Consider the following 20,704-nt stretch of genomic DNA (forward strand, 5'->3'; position numbering starts at 1 on the left):
CCAGATCGTACAGAAGGAGCTGCAGCCAGTGGGATGTAGCAGCTTTTGTAGAGGGCTTATTACCACCAATTCAAGAACAGACTAAAAAGGGTTGTTTAAATTGACCCCATTTAGGTATTCATGAAATTGTCAACCAAATGTAATATGTGCATAGCTCTCAGCTATCCAGATTTTTGACTAATATTTTTGGTCTGTTCCTTATAAAGTTTGTGTTTTTTTGGCAAATCAAAGAGGATTGGAGCCAATGATATACATTTGAGTTTCCAACTTCATATCCTTCCAAAAATGCATGCTGATCCAAAACCTATTATTCTAGCAATTTTTCTTTTATAAGTCCAACATTTAAAATCTGTCCTTATTTTTGAGCCTTTGTTCCCCCATTATTAATGCCTTTGTCCAGATTTCTTGTGCTAAGAGGTTGAGGGGGTGTATATGTGACAGACAATATAGTTAAAGAACAAAAGGAACAACAAAAGAAATTGATAAATGCCCGGCTTCTACTGGTCACTACTGATTTGCAGGGATGGAGGAAGGGAAGGGGGAGACAAGGAGGCAGATTTACTTTTCTTTTTACCACCATTCCCGTGACAATACCAGTAACACATTTACCCCCATACATCACTATAAGTCCAACAGAACAAACAAGCATTAATCCCTAATTTAATGGTGGACAAACCTGACAATGTCGTAATGAATGCCCATGTTCCTTGCAAAGATAAATACATATTTCCAACAAACAAATTTACCAAATTTCCAAGTATCACAGCCATCAAAAAGACACCCTGTGACTTGAGGTACTGAGTGGCAGTCACCGGTGTGGCAACAAAACCATTAGGACAGCCATGAACCAGAACCACAACTATTTCCTTTGGTACAAGTTGACCAAGAAGGTCACTTTAATAATATTGCCTGCATCTTTACATATATATCACTTTTTTAAACAAATTCTTTTGATAGATCCCTGTGTTGCTAACAATATTCTCCTCCAAGAAAGTTTTGATACTTTCCCCTTTAATAAAAATAAATATTTTGACTTGCCCCACTCTACCTTTCAGTTCAGGAATGACTACATTATTCCATGTCCTCTTAACTATACTGGCATATTTGTAGATATCCACACTGAAGGGTCAGACCAGTGTTAAATTCATGTCTTTCTCCACAGCACTTTTCTTTTGCTTAGCCCTTCTGAGGGACCTATTGAGTTAAGGCCTAATAACAGTGAAAATATATTTTAGTCAACCACCTGTTACCTTAACTTTTGTACTGTAAAATAAATGTTCTGGATATCTCCTGCCCTTAAACATTAATATCACCTTAGCAATTTCCTTAGTAAACCAGTGGTCCTCACAAATAAGCCTTGATGGACTCACGACCATCACTGGAGCTGATGAATTGTGAAGACAACTTCATTGACTCAAATGAAATCAATACAGGAATTGAGAAAATTGTCTAAATTATTAGAAACATTAAGCAATGCTATGTCTGAATCAATAAATCAGATTACATTTGAAATGACTGCCATGGGCAGTGTAGTGCTGCAGAACAGAATGGCACTTGACTTCACCTTGCTTCATCACATCAAAAAGATGTGATGCTTGTTTATATGAGATAATTCAAAATGCCCCTCACAGTTACTTAGAAATTATACAAAATGTTGCGGAATTGTATCATGCTAAAGAAGCAGACAGTTCTCAGTGGGCATGGTTAACCAACTTATTTTCTGGAAGGGGGGAGGTACTTTAAAGTTTTTCATGCTTATTGCAATAGTAATTATCCTTTTAGGGATCATTTTATTCACTTGGAAAATGTCGGTTATGAAATTTTTAGAATCCAGAAAAAGCATCAAATTACAAAATGTTCATATTAAAAATAGAGCAGAAACATTGCCACTGATCACAACTGTAAGTAGTTATGATGAAGAAAATATTGAAGAGATACCCGTATGACTTAACAAAAAAGTTGGGCAAAATAGACACAGGAAGAGTAAAACGTACTTTCTTTTGATAGAGCATAACATCTCCACACTCAAAATACTGTAGTATTCCCACTCTGATATTATGCCAACACAACACAAATCATTTGAAACTTCTGGCTCATTAACTTGCTAACATCTTGTTTATCTGTCTTCTATCTGTTAATGCACCAATATTGTTTGAACATTTCTCATCCAAAGCTGCATCTTTCTGATAAGTTATTAAACTGTGGATGTGTCTGTCTGTTTATGAATACAATAAAGATCCCATGACGATTGCCAGTGGAGAGGAGTGAGTGATTTCTTGCTATTGTTGTTAGCTGTCCAGCATTCACCTAATAGTATTCTGTGCAAACAAAATCAGTATAGAGTGTAATGACTGAAGAGAAGTATATTTAAAAGATTTTATAAACCAAGCCCAGAAACTGAGTCAGGATGGTGTGGTATATACCCAGGGAACAGCTGCATAATACAAGTGATTGTTTTAACGTTTCATTGCTGTTACACAAAGTGAAGACAACTGTTATGCTTTCAAATAAAGCTGGAAATTAAAGCTAGAAAGTTGAGATACTGGGTAGAATGTCAAGTTGTGATAGCTGATAATAAAGACGGAAAACTAGTCTAAGCCCAAGTAGTACTCCCATAGAAGAAAGTGTGGACAACAATAAGTATTTTTATCATACTGGTAAATAAAATGTCCAGATCTGATATGGGAACCTATTTTTCCCTCAATAACTGGTAAATAAGATTTGTAGATCGGATCAATCAGTGGGGAAACCATAAAGCCCTGTATTCATATGTAGTAGAATAAGGGATTTAATAACAGCACAGGTGCAGTATTTACAGGAGACTAGAAAGGCAAAGACATATCTAAGATTTAAAGCTGTGTGGGGACTGGTGAACAGCACCTGGTGGAATGGTTTCTGACTAACATTAGTGGAAAACATGCTACAGATTTTGTGTTGAACTGTGTGCATACACAAACACACTGAGCAGGAGTATTGCATGACTTGTCCACATCTTCAAGTTAGCAGCTGAACATGTGATTCCGAACTGAAATTAACTAACCAATATGCTTTGCATCCACTCTAGATCATTAACTACCCAGTGGATAGAAATGGAATGCATGTCAATACTATTTTCGTTTACATCACCCAACACGTTGGGGTTATTGTTGCCATTATAACAGACTGAGTAATGGTTTGTAAATGTGAGCTACGACTGTATCTGTGAAACAAAAAGCCTGCAGTTAAGTATAACTATTAAATAAAAATATCCTTATCTGATCATGAAATTGTATACTCTTTCCAAAATAGAAAACCTTTTACAATTACACTGAAAGTGCACAATCCCTCAGTACACATGATATCAAAAATGGTTCTGTGAATCCCCATGCTCCCGTGCCATGTTTTGTGTAATTCGAACCACAACTGTACTTTTTTGCAATTAGGAGACTGTCCTCATCTGCCCAGTAGAGGACCCGCAACAAAACATACCCCTTTTTCTTGAACTAGCATTAGGTGATGACCAGTGTTGGCCATCTACCACCTTCTCTCCCCTGTGCCAAGTCCTCCAATAAAGAAAACTGCTTTCTACATTTTAATCATTTCTTTATCTAGATATAAAGAAAACTATCCATTGTTGTGTGCCACCTTGTCGTCTGACTTTGTGGATTCATCGCTTGCTAATGCTTTAGTAATGCCAGTAGTCCCCATTTCCTTGGTATCTTACTTGTACAGAAATCTGTCCTTGGACATTTTGAATACTACTTTTATCCTAAAAATGGCCTTGATTGTGATAGTTTCTTGTGGCACCTTCTCTTCCTCCCCCACTGTAGGCCTCCACTCTGCATCCTTATACCCATGTTACTATTCTGGAGCTGTAGACCTGCTTCTTCTCTGAAGAACAGACATGGCTTTCAGTCTCAGATAATGATTGTCAACTGAAATAATCATATGTATGTGTGAATGCATCTGTTAATGTATTTTATTCATTAAATTGTTCTAAAAAAGTCTTTCAGAAAATGGTCATACTTTGGTCAAAAGGTCATATTTTGCCTGATCGTAACACCTTAGTCACTAAGATTCAGCGAGACTAATTATTGCACTGCACACCATGAGGTACAATAATGCCTGCGGAATTTCATCCATAAATATGGGAGTATGCAGTGATTGTGAGCTCAGTCCTTGGACAAACTAAAAAACAACAAAGGCAAGGATTTACTCTAACAAAACTGTATTATAAAACAATTGAAGTTAGCGCTTTCATACACATTCAGTGTGTGAACTTCTTCAGGCAAACTACAACTAACAAATAATCACATATATATAGGTACTCCCTCTATGACATCATTAGCCCTATTAAGATTTTAAAGGTCCCACACATAAAATCCACATAAAAAATACCATACACTAAAATAAGAGTATATAATAATAATATAATAATATGTGAACCTTATAAATGCCTTTTTATATATAAATATGTATACGTATTAGAATTATAAAAATTCACCTCTCTAAGGACTTCATTTTCAATACACATTTAATATAACAAAATTAATTTAACCCTGGCCACACAAAGGCATTAAGTCTAAGCTGCCAATAGAGCTCTCTCTCTTCAGTCCTTGGAGCTGAACTGCTCAATGACAGTTGTACAGTTCATGAGACAGGACCATACGATAAAGAATATAGACATTATGCCAACGTTTATTAATATCGTTTATTAATATTTATGAAGTTATACATTGCATTTAGTTCTGTGATTGCTCACATTTATACCCATTTGACATGCTTTTATCTCTAGTTTTCAACATGTTGTCTAAATCGGTATTATTGTGCAATTATGTCTGAAAGTTGATTTACTGTAGTGATTGTGAAATTACCTTATTGCATGGAGTTGAGCTTTGATGTTATTATACTTCATGAGCAAAGTTTTGTCACTGTGTCACATTTGGTCCAAAATCATAGATAAGTACTACAGCTGTGGCCTATGTTTAATCCAGTTAATGTTTGCATGAACTGTGCCAAGGATTCCATATTTGGTGTCCAGAGTCAGCTTTATATCCTTGAGACCCTACCTTATGAACTATGATGTTGTTACTATACAGTTCTACCCAGAAAGGGAATTCTGCAGTTGCTCTGCAAAATTTATTTTACAGTGAATGGACCAATGGCACAAAGGCATGGCACTTGACTATGCCATCCGTGACCTGTATTCAGTAATATACACATGACAATTAAAGCATCGACCCAGGACAAAGAGGATAAAGTGATTGTAGGCCATCCCTCCTATCCCAGGAGGAGGCCACTCAATGTGCTGCAGTCCACATGATCTCTGGTGGAGACCATGTACCTTGTAGGTTACCAGAGGTAGATAACAGGGAGTGGCAGACATCCAACATATGGTGTATAGTTGTCCACATGCATCTTCCTGATATCATTGTACATTGCTTCTCTGACGTGGGATGTTTTACATTCATCCGTATTATGAAGGAGCTCTGTACTCATCCACATTTTCCTAATGGGTCCTCAATCCCTGGTCCTTATGACTTGGTGAGCTGTAAGGTTCAGCCCTGTCATAAGTCAGAGGCCTGTTCCGTGAGGGGTTATGCTTGGAAACATCTAGTTAGAAACTACTGGGATAACCAAGGTAAGAAGAAGGATATGGATAGATAGAAGCTGGTGGATGTTGGGTGGAGAACGGGGAAGGTGCAATAAAAGTTATTTTTACACTAGTGCTTTCATTTTTATACTACTTTACTTTATGAAATACAGAGACAAGACAAGTGATGTGAATATTTGGAAGAAGAGTAAAGAAAGGGAATTGGCCCATAAATGCAGAGTTATAATGCTGGTAATTTACTTTATATACATGTGCACGGAAGACCATGACCACTTTTTGTGGCACATCAGAAATGTGATGGTTTCATTGTAATTGCTGCTGTTTTGCATCTTAACAAGTTATACACCTGTGTTGTCTCTTATGCACTCGACCACCTCATTTCCAAATACAGACACATGAATGTGTATCTGTATGTATGTATGTATGTATATATATATATATATATATATATATATATATATATATATATATATATATATATATATATATGGTGCAGTGGTAGCATTGTCACCTCACAGCAAGAGGTTCTCCATTTTGATTTTTAGCTGGGGTGCCTTTGTGCAGAGTCTGGTTGTCCTCTCTGCGTGTGTGTGGGTTCCCGCTGGGTGCTCTGGTGTCCTCCCACATTACAAAGACATGCATCTGGAGCATTTCTCCCTTGGCCTCCACTGAAAATTGGCTTTGTTCTAAGTTTGATTTTCTCGGTAAACAAATGCTAAATAAATAAATACAATATCTACTTACATGCACATGAGTCTGGGCCAGAAGGTTTATCAATAGTTACCGAAGTTATAAATTTAGATTTAATTCTGTGATTGCTCACATCTATACCCATTTGACATCCTTTTCTCTCTAGTTTTCACCATGCTGTCTGTATCACAACAATTGTGCAATTATGTTGTGAATGGTGATTTTATGAAGTGATTGTAAAATCACCTTTTGGGAAGGAGTTGTGCTATGATGTTATTATACTTCACTAACAAAGTTTTTTCACTGAATAACATTTGGTTCAAAATCCACAAACACGCACACACATAGACACACGCAAACACACACACTCATCCCGAATGTCAGATATGGGTATGATAAAACATATATGATACACTGTGCAGATATTTAAGATATCTGTAGTTGAAGACATCATCAGCACTAACAAAACAGTTATAAAACCATCATGCTTTGTTATCCATTAAATACTGAAATTAGGATATATATGAAGCACATACAAAATAGCAAAACTGGCTGACCTTTGAAACACCCTGTCCATCTAAAATAATGCATAAAAACCCAAAATTGTAAATGGTTTAACCTAAAAGGGCTAAAAAAACCTAATAACTTGAAACACAGATTTTTATTTTTTGAAGTTTTGGGATTCACAACATTCAGTCTTGCTTTGAAGTGCACCCATTTGAACAGTGATGCTGTTTTGTTTGATTTGCTAGCTGCAGTTAGTAATTATTATTATTATTATTATTATTATTATTATTATTATTATTATTATTTTACAAGAATTGCTGTTTCCTTTCAATTTCACTGGGATACATTAATTCTGTTCTGGTAAACTGTATATTGAATAGGGGATGACACATTGTTAGTAGATTTTTGTGAATTAACTCACACTTGTAGGTGGTTTTACACTATAGCTATGAGGTAACTGATATATTTTTAAGGACCAAGGTGAGATATCTGTGTTGTAGTAATATAGTGTGACTATTGGTATGATAGTTTTATACTTTACTTACATTTTTAGGTACTTTAGAATCAGGCCTGCTTTGCTGGCAATACCATTTTTCCAGGTGGTTGTAGGTGTATTTTTATTATTTTATTTTACGTTTTTTTATTTTTATATGTTAAATCAGATTTATGTTCCAGGGTTTTGATTTAGGGTAAGATAGTTGTTTTGTGGGGGATTTAGAGTTTCTTTTAGTGACCATATGTGTGTGGTCACTGGGTATGAAATAAGGTTTATGATCTATTAAATCAAAACATGTATGCAAATGTCCTGATGATATGCATCCTATAGGATGCAGAGTAATCGTGTATACACACACACACACACACACACACATATATAAATATATATATATATATATATATATATATATATATATATATATATATATATATATAAATGTGTGTGTGTGAATGTCTGTATATCTGGACTGCTGAGTGCTGGCGTTACGCTCTCTTGGTTTTTTGGTTGTTCTTATTGCACATGTATAACATTAATTTTGGTTTTATATACATGTATATTATATCATACATATGTGTGCATATGTGTATATATATTTATGTGTGTGTGTACTTTGTATAGTATAAGTTATTTAGTGTCATATCATTTCACCCACATTATACAGAGTAGTCACAATTCTGTCCAATAAATGATTCAACATTCACGCACAACTTCAATTCTTCTCTCACTTAAGAGGCCTAAGTCTCTGGTACTCATAATTCTCAACCTTCCATCTCCAAAATGTAGACCACTGCCTTTCACAATGAGGAACAAATGGACAAAATGTGGGGCACTTACTAACAACTTCAGCTGAGAAGTTCACTGCATGACTAATGCATCATAGAATAAGAGTGGGGGATGTAGATGACAGAATGAAGTAATGGCATGTTGAACAAACAGTGCCAGTATAGAGAATGGTATAGAAACATTTTCCATTCTGCTTGCTTAAATAGGCAGTTTTTATGAAAAGTGTACATGTTACCTGTTCAAGTATAACCTCTTAGACTTTTGGTGCATGAATGGAGAATGCATGATAAGAATTCTCTGAATCTGTCTTGCAGGTTTAGAAAGCTTTCTGAGAAAGTTTCATTATTTTCTCTTGGTCCTGGTTAACCCCTTTTCACCCTATTATATTTCCTATAACAACAAGTTCTTGTTTCTTAACAATACTCAAATCCTGTCCCTCAGCATTATCTATAATAAATTGCTTAGAAATGGTATGTGACTCATTACTTACAATTAAGGTTTCACTTAGTTGCAATACTTGACTGAAAACCATTATTTTGCTCCTCTGTCTTATGGACACTCCATTGTACAGCTCTTCCATCCTGCTGCACCAGACTTATTTGGCCGACATTACTTTTTTCTTGTTGATTCATAGCTGCTGTATCAAGGCAGAGTTTTTCTTTACTTCTGTCATACCAGCACAAGTATTATTTTGTTTGTTATTTCTTGTCTCTGAGTCTCTCACTTTCAGTGCAGCAAACTCACAACCAGTTTACCAGATTTGCACATCATTGTCTTTGTTGTACCACACCGCAGTGAGCTCCATTTTCACCTTCTGACTTTACTTGTAAAAATAAACACACATTTCTTGCCTTACTCAGCAACAACACACCTTTTCATGTCAGAAGGTTTAATCCTTTTAGAATTAGCACATTTTCCTGCTTTACTCAGCAATGAATCCTCTTTTTCCTCTTCAACAATGAACCCCCTTTTTCCTCTTCAACAATGAACCCTCTTTTTCCTCTTCAACAATGAACCCCCTTTTTCCTCTTCAACAATGAACCCCCTTTTTCCCTTTCAGAAGGTTTATCCTTCTAAAATCAACACCGTTTCCTTGTTTTACTTAGCAATTTTTTCTGGCTGAGTGTTTAACTTTCTGAAATCAACAGTGTTCTTATTTGTTTTACTTAACAAGGAAACCAATTTTTCCCTCTCGGGCAGTTTAATCTTTTTAAATTGATCACTTTTTTTACAGAACTGAACCCCCTTTCTATGTACTGGGTTTTTATTCCAGTACCATACATCAGCTTTAGTTTCATAAATTGCCTGCAATATTTTGGTAAAATAGTATTATAACATAAAGATTTTTCATAGGTATATTCTAGGTTAACTGCCCTTGCAAGCCATTTTAAGCATAGCAAATTTACCCTAAGGTGAAAATCAAACCCTGTGCCTTGTGTCTAAGAAGTAAACAACTTAACCATTATGCCAACCCCCCCAAGTAAGCAAATATTTTTGTATTATACCAACAAAGAACTTAACTTTCACTGCAACAGTTGGGCATATAGATCCACATTTATTGCTGAATATATACCAGGGACAAGATTGGCAGGTGCTGATGGTGTGGGAGTACAGTACCGTCATTCCAAAATGAAAACTGATACTTCATTTGCAGTCATGCTGAAGGGCTGAAGCATTATTTTTGTGGATTTTTCATCTGTAAAAGCAGTTTAATGCAGTTTTGGAAGAAGGCATTTTTATGGTCCTCAACTTTGAAACAAGCTTTTTAATTTTTCCTCATCTTTGAGGGGAACCACTAGTTAATGAAACTTAGTAGGGCACCATAAACGTAAGCTATGGTTCTGATGGTAAAAAGTCATTTTTTCCAGTAAAACAAAATGAAATAATTAAATAAAATAGTGCAGTTCATGATATCTTGGAAATGTTTATTAACTCATTCAGTATGTGGAGCAGTTTTGAAAAACAATGGTTGCCATTCTTAGCCATGTCACATTTGATGGTTAAGATAAAATGTAGATTACTTTAATGTTATAGGTAAATTATGTCACTGCAATGTGCCTGTGGTCTTCTCATAGCCCATGTTTTCTTTTCTGCTGCAGAGAGACTGAATGCATCCCCACACATGTTAAAGAAAACCGTAAAATCATCCATTACCATTGTGTTTTGAACATAACAAATGCCAGCAACCTTAACAATTACCAGATTGTGATTCAGCCTAAAGAAACTGTTAAAACAATTCGTCCGTCATTTCACAGTAAGTAAAATTTGGCATTATACAAGAACTAAAACAGTTGCACTTAACAGCTATGTAAAACTCAACAAATTTTGATGTTGAGGAGGGCAAACAATTGTAAAGGATTAACATTTCCTAATATAAAAATATTATTTGTTCTAGTAGCTGTGTTGCTCAGAATATCATGGTATAATAACTTCAGTTTATAGATTTTGCCTTGATGGAAACAAATCTTAAAACGCTCACATTCCAGTGATGGAGTTTGGTCCTGCTGCCATTAACATTCAAAGAAGATTAGTTAACTTGTTTACTCTGTTGAAAGTACTAACGAGCAGGTATAATATCTTTTCAAGACATTGACATTTCTAAATGTAAAACAATTAATATTTTACCAATTATAGCATTTTAAATGATATTTCATTTATCAATACATTGCTATGCCTTAAGATTCTAAAATGGTTTAGGAAAAAGGGCAGGATTAGATGAGCCACTGACATTCCCCTTAGAAGGAATATTGCTGCTACAATTAGCAAATTGTGCTTCTTTATGTAGCAAAATGTACTAGTAGCACTAGCGGTGTTATACAACCTCAAGTAATGAAGCTGTAGTTTAGAAGATAAATTGTATAGCCAGGTTTGATGCAAAGGGAGGTAGTCTTATTAAATATGGCTTCGGAGTGGCACCTAAGAGAATGGTTTCACTTCTAACATGGTATTGAGGTGGGTATGGGTACAACATGCATAAATAGAGTGCCAAGGTCAGATAGCAACAGGTAAATATGAGGATTTTAAACAGTATCAGTCTTGATTTGCAGATATGGATTATTTGAGCTACATTTTCCACAGGATTATGACATGTATATAGTAACAAACAAGTTAGAACCTCTGTGGTACTCACTGAATGTTCTTTTTTCAGACTCACACTCTGCAAATTTTGTGTAAATATATCTCTTATTTAACATACTTGTCTCCTCCCAGATGGACCATCACCCATGACTACTATATAAAGCATAGCCACAAAATGGCTTTCAGTAATTCCTCCTTATTTAGGCTTATAACTGTAGTTCTGCACATAGATTTTATCTCTGGGTCAGAACTCCTCAAATTGATGTTTTCATCAGAAGTATTTTTCTGGACCAGCTTTGTAGCTTACTAGACCAGCTTTAAACGTGATCCAAATGATTCTGGTAGAAAAAGAGGCTCAGATTCTGGAGGACTCAGCACGCAGGGAATGAGAATGGAGTGTCTAAAGCTGCCTCACCCACCTTGTTGGAAGGGCGAGCAGTTGGTTCCCTGGGACAGGCATCATCATGCCAACATTAGCAGAGCATAACACTGAAACCAGAGACAGTCGCTTTAATTTCTCCAAGTCTTTTGGGTTTGTAATACCATGACAGGAATGGACCCTATTCCTAAGTCAAAGTATGATTATAGTTCATGAAATTAGTATTGTTTCAGTCTTTGATGTTAGCCAAAAGTGTTCTTCACAGCACCCGTGATGTGCCCAGAATTGACTCCTTCTGCAATTCATATGGAGTTACATGTATTGATATATCTAAATATGACTGTAAACTCTTTTTTATGAAACCCATTCCTCCTACTACTGTTGGAACTCTGTAGGTATCCTTCCTCCACATTGCCCTCATTTCTGCCTTCAAATCCTGGTATTTTATGACTTTGTGTCTCTCTTTACATAAGACACTGTACTCACTGGGTGAAGCAAATTCATTGATCAATGCTACGTTTGTCTTCTTTTCATGGACTACTATATCTGTTTTTCTCATTTTTATTTTTTGAACTGTTGATAATGGGTGATCACATGTGATATAAACTTCATCCTTGTCCATAATGCTTTGTGGTTCATGTTTCCAATGCTTTTCAGCTGCTTCAATATTATAATTTTTGCACAATTCCCAATGCAACAGTCTTGCCACGTTATTATGCCTTTTGGTATGCAAGCCTTCTGCCATTAGTGTATCATACCCAGCAACAAAATATATGACTGTTTCCACTTCTATTTTATAAAGCCTGCATTTGTCATCTTCTCCAACATGTTCATCGGACTTTATAAACCACATAGTACACTATCCTGGGCTGCCAATTTTAACCTTTTGTCTTTTGGTTTAATTCACTGATACTTAACCATTCCTGCATTAGATCCTGATTGACATGAGGTTGTTCTAGGGGTTTTCTGTATTTGCAACTATATTTATGCATTTTCTCCAAAATGCGTCTATTTCATCTTTTATGGTGGTGTTTCTATTCTTTTTGCCTTGGTTCTCAATTCTCTATAAAACTTTTTTGGGTCATCGATAAACTGCTTATTATGTACTTCTCCTTTATATTTATCAGCATATCGTCTAGGTTTTGCTGTCTGTGTTGATATCTTTAGTTCATTATTTGCAACAGTGTATGATATAGCTTGGTCTGTTCTATTACTGCACAATGTTTTTATCATGTCTATCTTTCTGAGTATTGTTGTTGTTTTCTTTCCTCTTCTATACTATTCTAACAGTGACAATTCTTGCCTTAATTGCTTTATAGTTTTCTCTGTTTGATACTTTCATGATGGCATTTGATTTCTCCCCTTCATTTCCCTTATTGCCCCGTGTTTCTGTGGTAAGACTATGTTATTAATTTAGCTCCACAATAATATAGCCTATTTACTTCTGTTATATTGAATGAATTTCTATGAGCAGTCTTGATTACTATTTGTTTTATCAAACGTCTAACATTTTGGGTCATACTGACATTCTGTAATCTGTTTCTTTCACTGATCTTAATATCTTTATCTGTCTCTGTTAAATCAAGCAACTTTTCCCACAGATCATTTTCTTCTAAACTAAGGGCACATTCTTTGTTCTCCATTTCCTGTGGGCATTCTACAGAAAGTTCCAAAACATCTTCCTGTGCCATATTCTCTTCAGCTTCATCCATTCTTTAATATGGAAACTCACTGGCCTATCACTCCACACCACTGACTACGTCAGAGTTACCGCAGTTTCCTGTTTCGTTCCTTACTGTGCAACCCCAATGGAACTTTTATACTGGTTTTATACCGAAGGTTCCAAAGTGTCTTCATATGGCAACTGCTTACATGCTTCCCACTCAACTGGTTTCTCCTTAATCTGGGGACTCATTGTTCTATCATGCTGTGATGCTATCAGAGTTAGATTTTCTACACTAAATCCCTCACTTCATACGTAATCCATAACTTCAGTTTCTATTTCTTTAACTTCCCTGTTACTGATCTTCTTTTCTACTTTCCCCCTTTGGTCTCTTATTTTTGTATTGTAAATTTTCCATATCCAGATGCCTTTGCCTATATTTCTCTTTAAATATCTTTGATGCTGCTTTTTGTACTGATTAGTTTTGCATAAATATTGTACATATTAAATCTCATTTTCTTTCCCATGTCCATGTCTTCAGATGTCTCCCACTCCTCCTGTTTCTCCTTACTTGGGGGGTTTCATTGTCCCATCACGCTGTGACAAAACCTGTGTTAGACTTTCTACACTAAGTCCTCCACTTCACAGGTATTCCATAACTTCAGCTTCTATATTTTTAATTTCTACTTTACTAATCTTTTGTTCTACATTCCATCTTTGTGATCTTATTTTTTGTATTAATTAAATTTTCCATATCTAGGTGTCTTTGCCTGTATTTCTCTTTGAATATCTGTGGAACTGCTTTTTTTGTATTGATTAATTTGGCTTACTCCTTTGCATAAATTTGACCCTATATCAGATCTCTTTCTTTCCCATGTCCATATTTCTTTTTTATACTTTTCAAAACTCTCTAGATTGTGTTATTTATATTTTTGCACTTCCCTTGTCGCTTTTTTTCCAAATGGCCCAAGGTTTCTCGGTTTATATAATGTTTTTCATTAATCTATTGAATTAATGAACACAAATTTGCATTTTAAGCTCTTGACAGTTTTTTCTGGTGCAAGTATTTTTCTTTCCTCTAATTTCTCTCTCTCTTTTTGTATACCTTCTGTCCAGAAACTCTGGGCTTCTTGCATAATAATAACAATACATATTTCTTATCCTCAATAGTCCACGCTATCATCTTTATGGCTGTTTTTTGACCTGTTAGTTTTATTGTTTTTTATGGACTACTACTTCCTTCTACAACAGGGGACAATCCTCCCATATGAACCTGTCCTAGCGTCATTGTAGGAATGTTTCCTTGTCTTGAGGATTCTACACTGTCATTTTTTTCAGTCCTGGCACCAGTTTGCCTACTAGGTTGGTTACTTTTCATCCTGGGACTTGGTGCACCCAGCTGTCTTTTTTATTTTTTAACTTCTGTCCATGATGTATGCTGTATAAAATACAGTCTATATATCAGTGTCATCTTGGTGAGATCTTTTAAAAATAGGGTCTGCATCATGAAGGTACTCACCAAGACTTGAGGATGAATTAATTTCCAGCAATACTAATCTCCTTTGCTTGCTGATTTTATCATCTCAGAGACAGCATCAATGAAGTACACATGTGCCTTCAGATGTGTGACTGCATGGTGTGGGATACTAAGGTTAAAATATAAACTCTTAATCCCACCACAGATTATAACATCACTCCTGGCAACTGACTGTCACCCTGAAGGGAAGTAAGTTGGCTCTGAGGGAATGAATAGGTCAATATTGGATTCAAGATTGGCTACATTGTCACAGTGGGGAACAAAGCAAGAAAAAAGATACCTCATAAAGACATAATTTTTCAGAATTTTTGCTTTCAAATTTTGTGACATAAACATTTGTGCTGGAGACAAACCTGTGATTGACAGCTGAGTATTTATGTAGTTAAATAAGAGTTATTATGTCAGGTTTGTTTTCCATTGTATCACTTTTGATTGTCTTCATACTTTACTTCAAAGTATGTACGGCCATTACTGCCATCCCATTAGATGAAACATGAAACAGAGTAGAACCTGCATGATTAATTCCATTTCCCTTCATAAACAACAAGCAAGATCCATTATTCAAAGCTCACATTTCTCGAATGTCATGCATACTAAAATTTAGTCTTCATTTTTGATGGTTATTTAATATGAAAAATAAGGATTGGCATACAAACCCACACACCCCTCCAATTTCTATGAATATCTTTCAAAACCAGAGTTATTTTTCAAAGAAGCATGCCAATTTAGGCCACAAGGAGTCTAGATCATGCTTTTTAGGCATCTCAGGTCATTGCCATAAGTATAACAGTGAGCCAGTGGTGCGTTGATGCTTTAGAAACTCATCACACCTCTTTATTCCATCCCATATTGTGATTTATGCCACTTAATCCAAGTGACACCTCCCCACCCAGCCTACATTTGTATTCCAGTTGCTCAAAGGCATTTTAAAAGGCATCTACCCTTTATGATATTTCTTTTACCTTCATTCCCTTTTAACTGTTACAGACTTGTAGCTGAGCACCACAGATTTACTATAAAGCTAAACAAAAGTTAATATGCAATTCCACAAAAAAAGTTCAAATGTTCTTCAGATGCTGTCTTTGCAACTACTAAGCAAAGAGCCACAGTGAATAATGTCTGCTCCACTTGTCAATCATAATGTGGTAACCCAAGTGACCATATGTAATATCTTAGGATCACATTTTAGCAAACTTTTTTAATATGAATACTAACAACTGATAGGGATATGAACATTACTCTCCTTTGAGTAATGGATACCATCCTAACAGGAATGGATCAGACATGGCTGACTGAAGCTGCATTTGCCAAATGAGGATATTTAACACCATGAGCTAATTACCTTTTCTCACAAGTCTTAACCTTAAAAAGGAAACTTGATAATGGATAACAGACTACCTTTTAAACAGGCATTTCAGACTTAAAGTTTAAGCAGCCATGTCTAACCTACAGAGCCTTCACTCAGTAACCCTGAAAGCTGAATCCTTAGACCAGTGCTTCATTCTACATTCAATTGTGGCCTGCCAACAGCTCTACTTGATCTAAACTTCCATCTTTCATTGCCATTATCACCATATATCAAGACGGGGCTAGAAGATGATGTGTGCTGTATATAAACATTACCAAACCTGCAATAGGTACTAGTAAAATCAAATGCATGCAGCCTGGAAATGATAAATGACTGCACAAGCTGTAATTATCTGAAGGCACTGAATACAATAAATGACACTGTCACTGACAGATAGTAATAGACTATATTGTTATATTGTGACATACATGAAACTTAACTAGAACCAAAACCGGAACATCTCACTACTTGTTGGTAGGTATTAAGGTCTGTAGATACTAAAGCACAAATGTTCAGTGTCAAAAGATTATAAGTTCTTAAACTGAATGTGGTTTATCTTTGCTTATGGAAGCACCATTTAACAACTTCATTTTCCTGCAAGTACACTTAAAAATGCTCAGGTGTATGACACTATTATAAGATGATAACTCCAGTTCCTGATTCTATGCAGTGTTAAATGGCTACCAATAAAAGTGAATTTGCCCAGTGGCTATACGTTCTATTATAAGGATTATTGTCTTTGATGTACTCAAAGAATGATCATCATTAAAGCCAGGCAGCAGCAAGTGTATTATAGAGACAAGGAATTCACCTAAAAATGGAGTAAGGGCATTGTATCTCCTACTTGGAATCCTACTTCACACAGCAATCCATAGTTAGCCACCCTGCTTTCATTGACAACTTCCTTCTATAAAGTGTATTTTTCTATGTCCTTGACTCCTGTTTCAGTGTGTTTCAGATGCTTCAGCTCATTTTGTAGAAGGAGCAACTAGCAAAGTTTTATTAACTTGCCCCAAAGTTTTTGCTCTGCCAGAATTTACCTCTCAGTTATGCAGAATTTAGCAGTATGTCCAGATATTTGCCTCATATTTTTGGTCTGTTCCTCCTAACTTTTGTTGTTTTCTGGTAAATCATTGGAGACTGACTCACTGAATGATGACAGACATATGAGTTTCAGACTTCAGTATCCTGTAGAAAATGGATGCTAATGCAAAATGTTATACTAGCAACATTCTTAACTTATAAGAGCAATATATAAAATCTGTCCTTGATTTTGTGCCTTTGCTACCCCCACTATTTTGTCATCGTCATGTATTTTGGCTCTAACAGAGTTAATTCTATTAGTATAGGTGTTATGGTGCACTTGCAAAGTACAGCTAGCTTACACCTATATAAGAAAACTAATGACTGCCCACTTCATGAAATGGGCTAAATCATCCAAACTTACTAAAAACCATGTTGAGGCTGCAAAGTATATTACTATAAGTTCTTATTGAAGAGATCTCAGTGTAACAGTTCTCACCATCCAAGCACAAGAAACCTGGACAAAGCCAAAGATAATGGGGAGGCAAAAGCCAAAAAATAAGGACAGATTTAAATGTTGCTCTTGTGAACCTAAAAAGTTGATAGAAAAACATACTCTGCATTAACATGGAATTTCTGAAGGGTGTGAAGTCTGAAACTCAAATGTCTGTCATTATTTAGCTATTTCAGTCCTCAGGAATTGTGAGAGGAATGGATTCACATAGTTTAGGTGCTGTGATGGAGAATGCATGGTTAGCACAATGAATTTTAATTTTTGGAGTTAATAGGGCAGGTTGAGATTGACAGATACCCCCGAGGTTATATGTGGGGTATTGGTGAAGAGTTTGAGTGAGGGGGAAGATGTCAAGAGAAAGGGCTTTGTGGATTAGTGTTCCTAGTTGGAGGCTTGCTCTTAAATTTAATCGGCAGTGGTGCTCATTAACAGAGGTGTTAGTAATAAACCAGCAGATTTTAGTGGAAATAATTTGCAAGGCAGTGGCATTTTTCTTTGAGACTGAAATTATTATAGGTAGTCCATATTCAAATTGAGGTAAAAGTATTCCTCTGCATATGGCAGCTTTGGCTGGCTTGGGCAGAAACAATGATAGTCTGTTTACCCAAAACAGTAGTGTGGTGATCTTTTTGTATGTGTTTTGAAAGTGTTGTTGAAAGTTTCAACACTGGTCTAGAAAAATATGGAGGTATCTGATGGATGTTATAGTTATTATGTTGGTTTTGTTAATATTTTTAATATTAAGGACGCTGGATGTTTTTTTAAATACTATTGTTTTTGTTTTTGAGGAACTGAGTACAAGTTTCATGCCTATTAGCCTTCAGTTGCAAGTTTGGAGGTCATCTTGGAGCTGACTTGAATAATATGGTGATTTTTGTTTTACCTGTAGATGACCATGTCATTTACATAATTAGAGGTATCTGAGGGTGATCAGGTGGGAGTTTGTTGATAAATATGGAAAATAGCTGAGGAGCTCGTGTGGAACCCTAGGGGACTCCTTTCATAAGAGGAGCTGTTTCAAAGGTGGTGGTGGTGACAACTTTCACCTTGAAAGATCTATTGGTAAAGAAATCTACACACCAAGGTTTTGCATGTTCACTAATGCCTCTTCAGTTAGTTTGTCAAATTGGAAGTTTTGGTCAATTTGAGCAAAGTGTTTTGTGAGATCAATGCTTTGCATTTGGTCTGTGACTGAAAAATGTTGGTTTTGGATCAGGCTACAATCCCGTTAAATTAATAGGTCTAAATAATTGAATGAAAACTTAGTTTATTTGCTTAGTGTAAACTGTTCCTTTATACATCTTTATAGTACTTGCTGTGACACAAAAAAGATTTGTTAACTATCAGGAAATAAAAATATAGTCAACTTTATTGTTAGATTTGTGTGACAGAATGTTGTAATCAGTGAAGGTAAAAAGAGTACATTTGCTTTGGTAGTAATTGTAATGTTACTGGAAGTAAAATTTGTCAGCAACTTACCTGCAACCCACGTGAAATAATATAATATGTTGTGAGTAAATATTAACAGAGATTTTCTGTCTGTCCTCAAGTAAAATTCAAGTCCCCTTATAATCTCAGCGTGCAGTCAAATCCTGAGGATGAGAATTACAAGCTAACATGGGAAACAATAAACATTTTGGACGTCATTGATCGAGAATTTGAAATACTGTATAAGAAGCTTGAAGACCCTTGGGAGGTAAGAAATTTATCTTAGAATACAGGTTTTTGTAATAGATTTGTACAATAATGGACTATTGTGTGACCATCACTTCTTCTTGCACCCTGAAATACAATGTACTCAGCAGCTGATGTACTGCCAGTGATAATTTTTTGTGAACATAGGCCTCACTGCATAGTAATTTGGTCGGTATTAAAATGCAGCATGGATTATGTAAAAAAAACATTGGCAGTGTAATAAAAATGCAGCATTATGTATATGAAAGTGAATGTGAATTGTAAAGATGTTTAAAGAAAAGAACCATTAGAGCCATGGTCTATTTAGGGAATTGTTAAGGCTGAAAAAACATATGAAATGGGAGTTATAAAGACTTGTGGCTGCTGTAAGTGAGCTAGTCCAGTATACTGCTACTGTTTTATTAGTCATGACACCAGAGTATCTAGCAAACTGCTAGTAAGTCTTAGTGATTCCTGCCTTTTAGTCATTTGTCATCTTAGAGTATAAAGTTCTGGTCTGCTTGTTTGGTTGGGTACATAGATCTGAGTGTGGATTTTGTGAGATCTACAGATTTGCTCCCTTTACTTGGTGAGGTAATGAGACCCAGTGGTTTGATTTGGCGAGTTATGCAGCATATGCTGTCTGGTAGATATAAGAATCTAATTCATTACCTGACGTGGTATGAATTTAGGGATCAGGTCTCTTTGTTCTTGGTCTGGGAGTGAGCAAGCCATTCAGCTTCATGAGACATAGGAATCTGTCTTCTTTGTTGGGATGAGGAGTTATTTATGCATTTGTTTGTTTGTTTGTTTATTTATTTACTCACTCACTTAGCTATTTTAAAAACTGAGTTGATCCCGGAACTATTTTCAACCATGACCCATCCATATCTCTTGATCTCTTACTGCAAGAAATCTGGACAAAACCTAAAATAATGGGGGAGGGGGCAAAGGCCCAAAACCAAGTACAGATTTTAAATATTGCTGTTACAAACTTCGAAAGTTTCTAGAAAAACAGGATTTGTGTGAGCATGCATTTTCAATGAAGTCTACAACTCAAATGTAAGTCATTATTTAGAGAAATAATCCTCAGTGATTTTCCAGAACACAACACATTTTATGTGGAGCACGTCAAAATATGAGGCAAAAATCTGGACATTCTGTGGAAATCTGGACAGTTGAGAGGTATGGACCTGGCCCAAGTAGGCAACTACAGTTTCCAACAGTGAGTGGCATTTGCTAGATACCATGCAGTACAATGAAAGAAAAGAGTGGTATACATTTATAAATGGAAAATGACGGAGATGAAAACAGCATACGCTTGATAAGAAAGTAATATTTACAGCATGTCATGGCAATGAATATTCCCGTTTTGAAATAGACAATACAAAAGCTTAACATCTGTACAATTTCAGA

General features: G+C 35.8%; 1 protein-coding gene across 5 annotated transcripts in view; it reads left to right on the forward strand.

Annotated features, from left to right (window-relative positions):
* Positions 1–20,704, forward strand: part of CSF2RB (colony stimulating factor 2 receptor subunit beta) — a 485,439-nt gene that overhangs the window by 359,396 nt on the left and 105,339 nt on the right. For all 5 annotated transcript variants that reach the window (XM_044066459.1, XM_044066465.1, XM_044066473.1 and 2 more), the window contains 2 exons: positions 10,172–10,326; positions 19,165–19,310. In XM_044066459.1, the coding sequence (XP_043922394.1) occupies positions 10,172–10,326; positions 19,165–19,310 (301 nt within the window). The remainder of the gene's footprint in view (positions 1–10,171; positions 10,327–19,164; positions 19,311–20,704) is intronic.

This window comes from Protopterus annectens, chromosome 1.part0, assembly GCF_019279795.1.
Source record: "Protopterus annectens isolate FY-2018-M chromosome 1.part0, PAN1.0, whole genome shotgun sequence".
Taxonomy (NCBI): Eukaryota; Metazoa; Chordata; order Ceratodontiformes; family Protopteridae; genus Protopterus; species Protopterus annectens.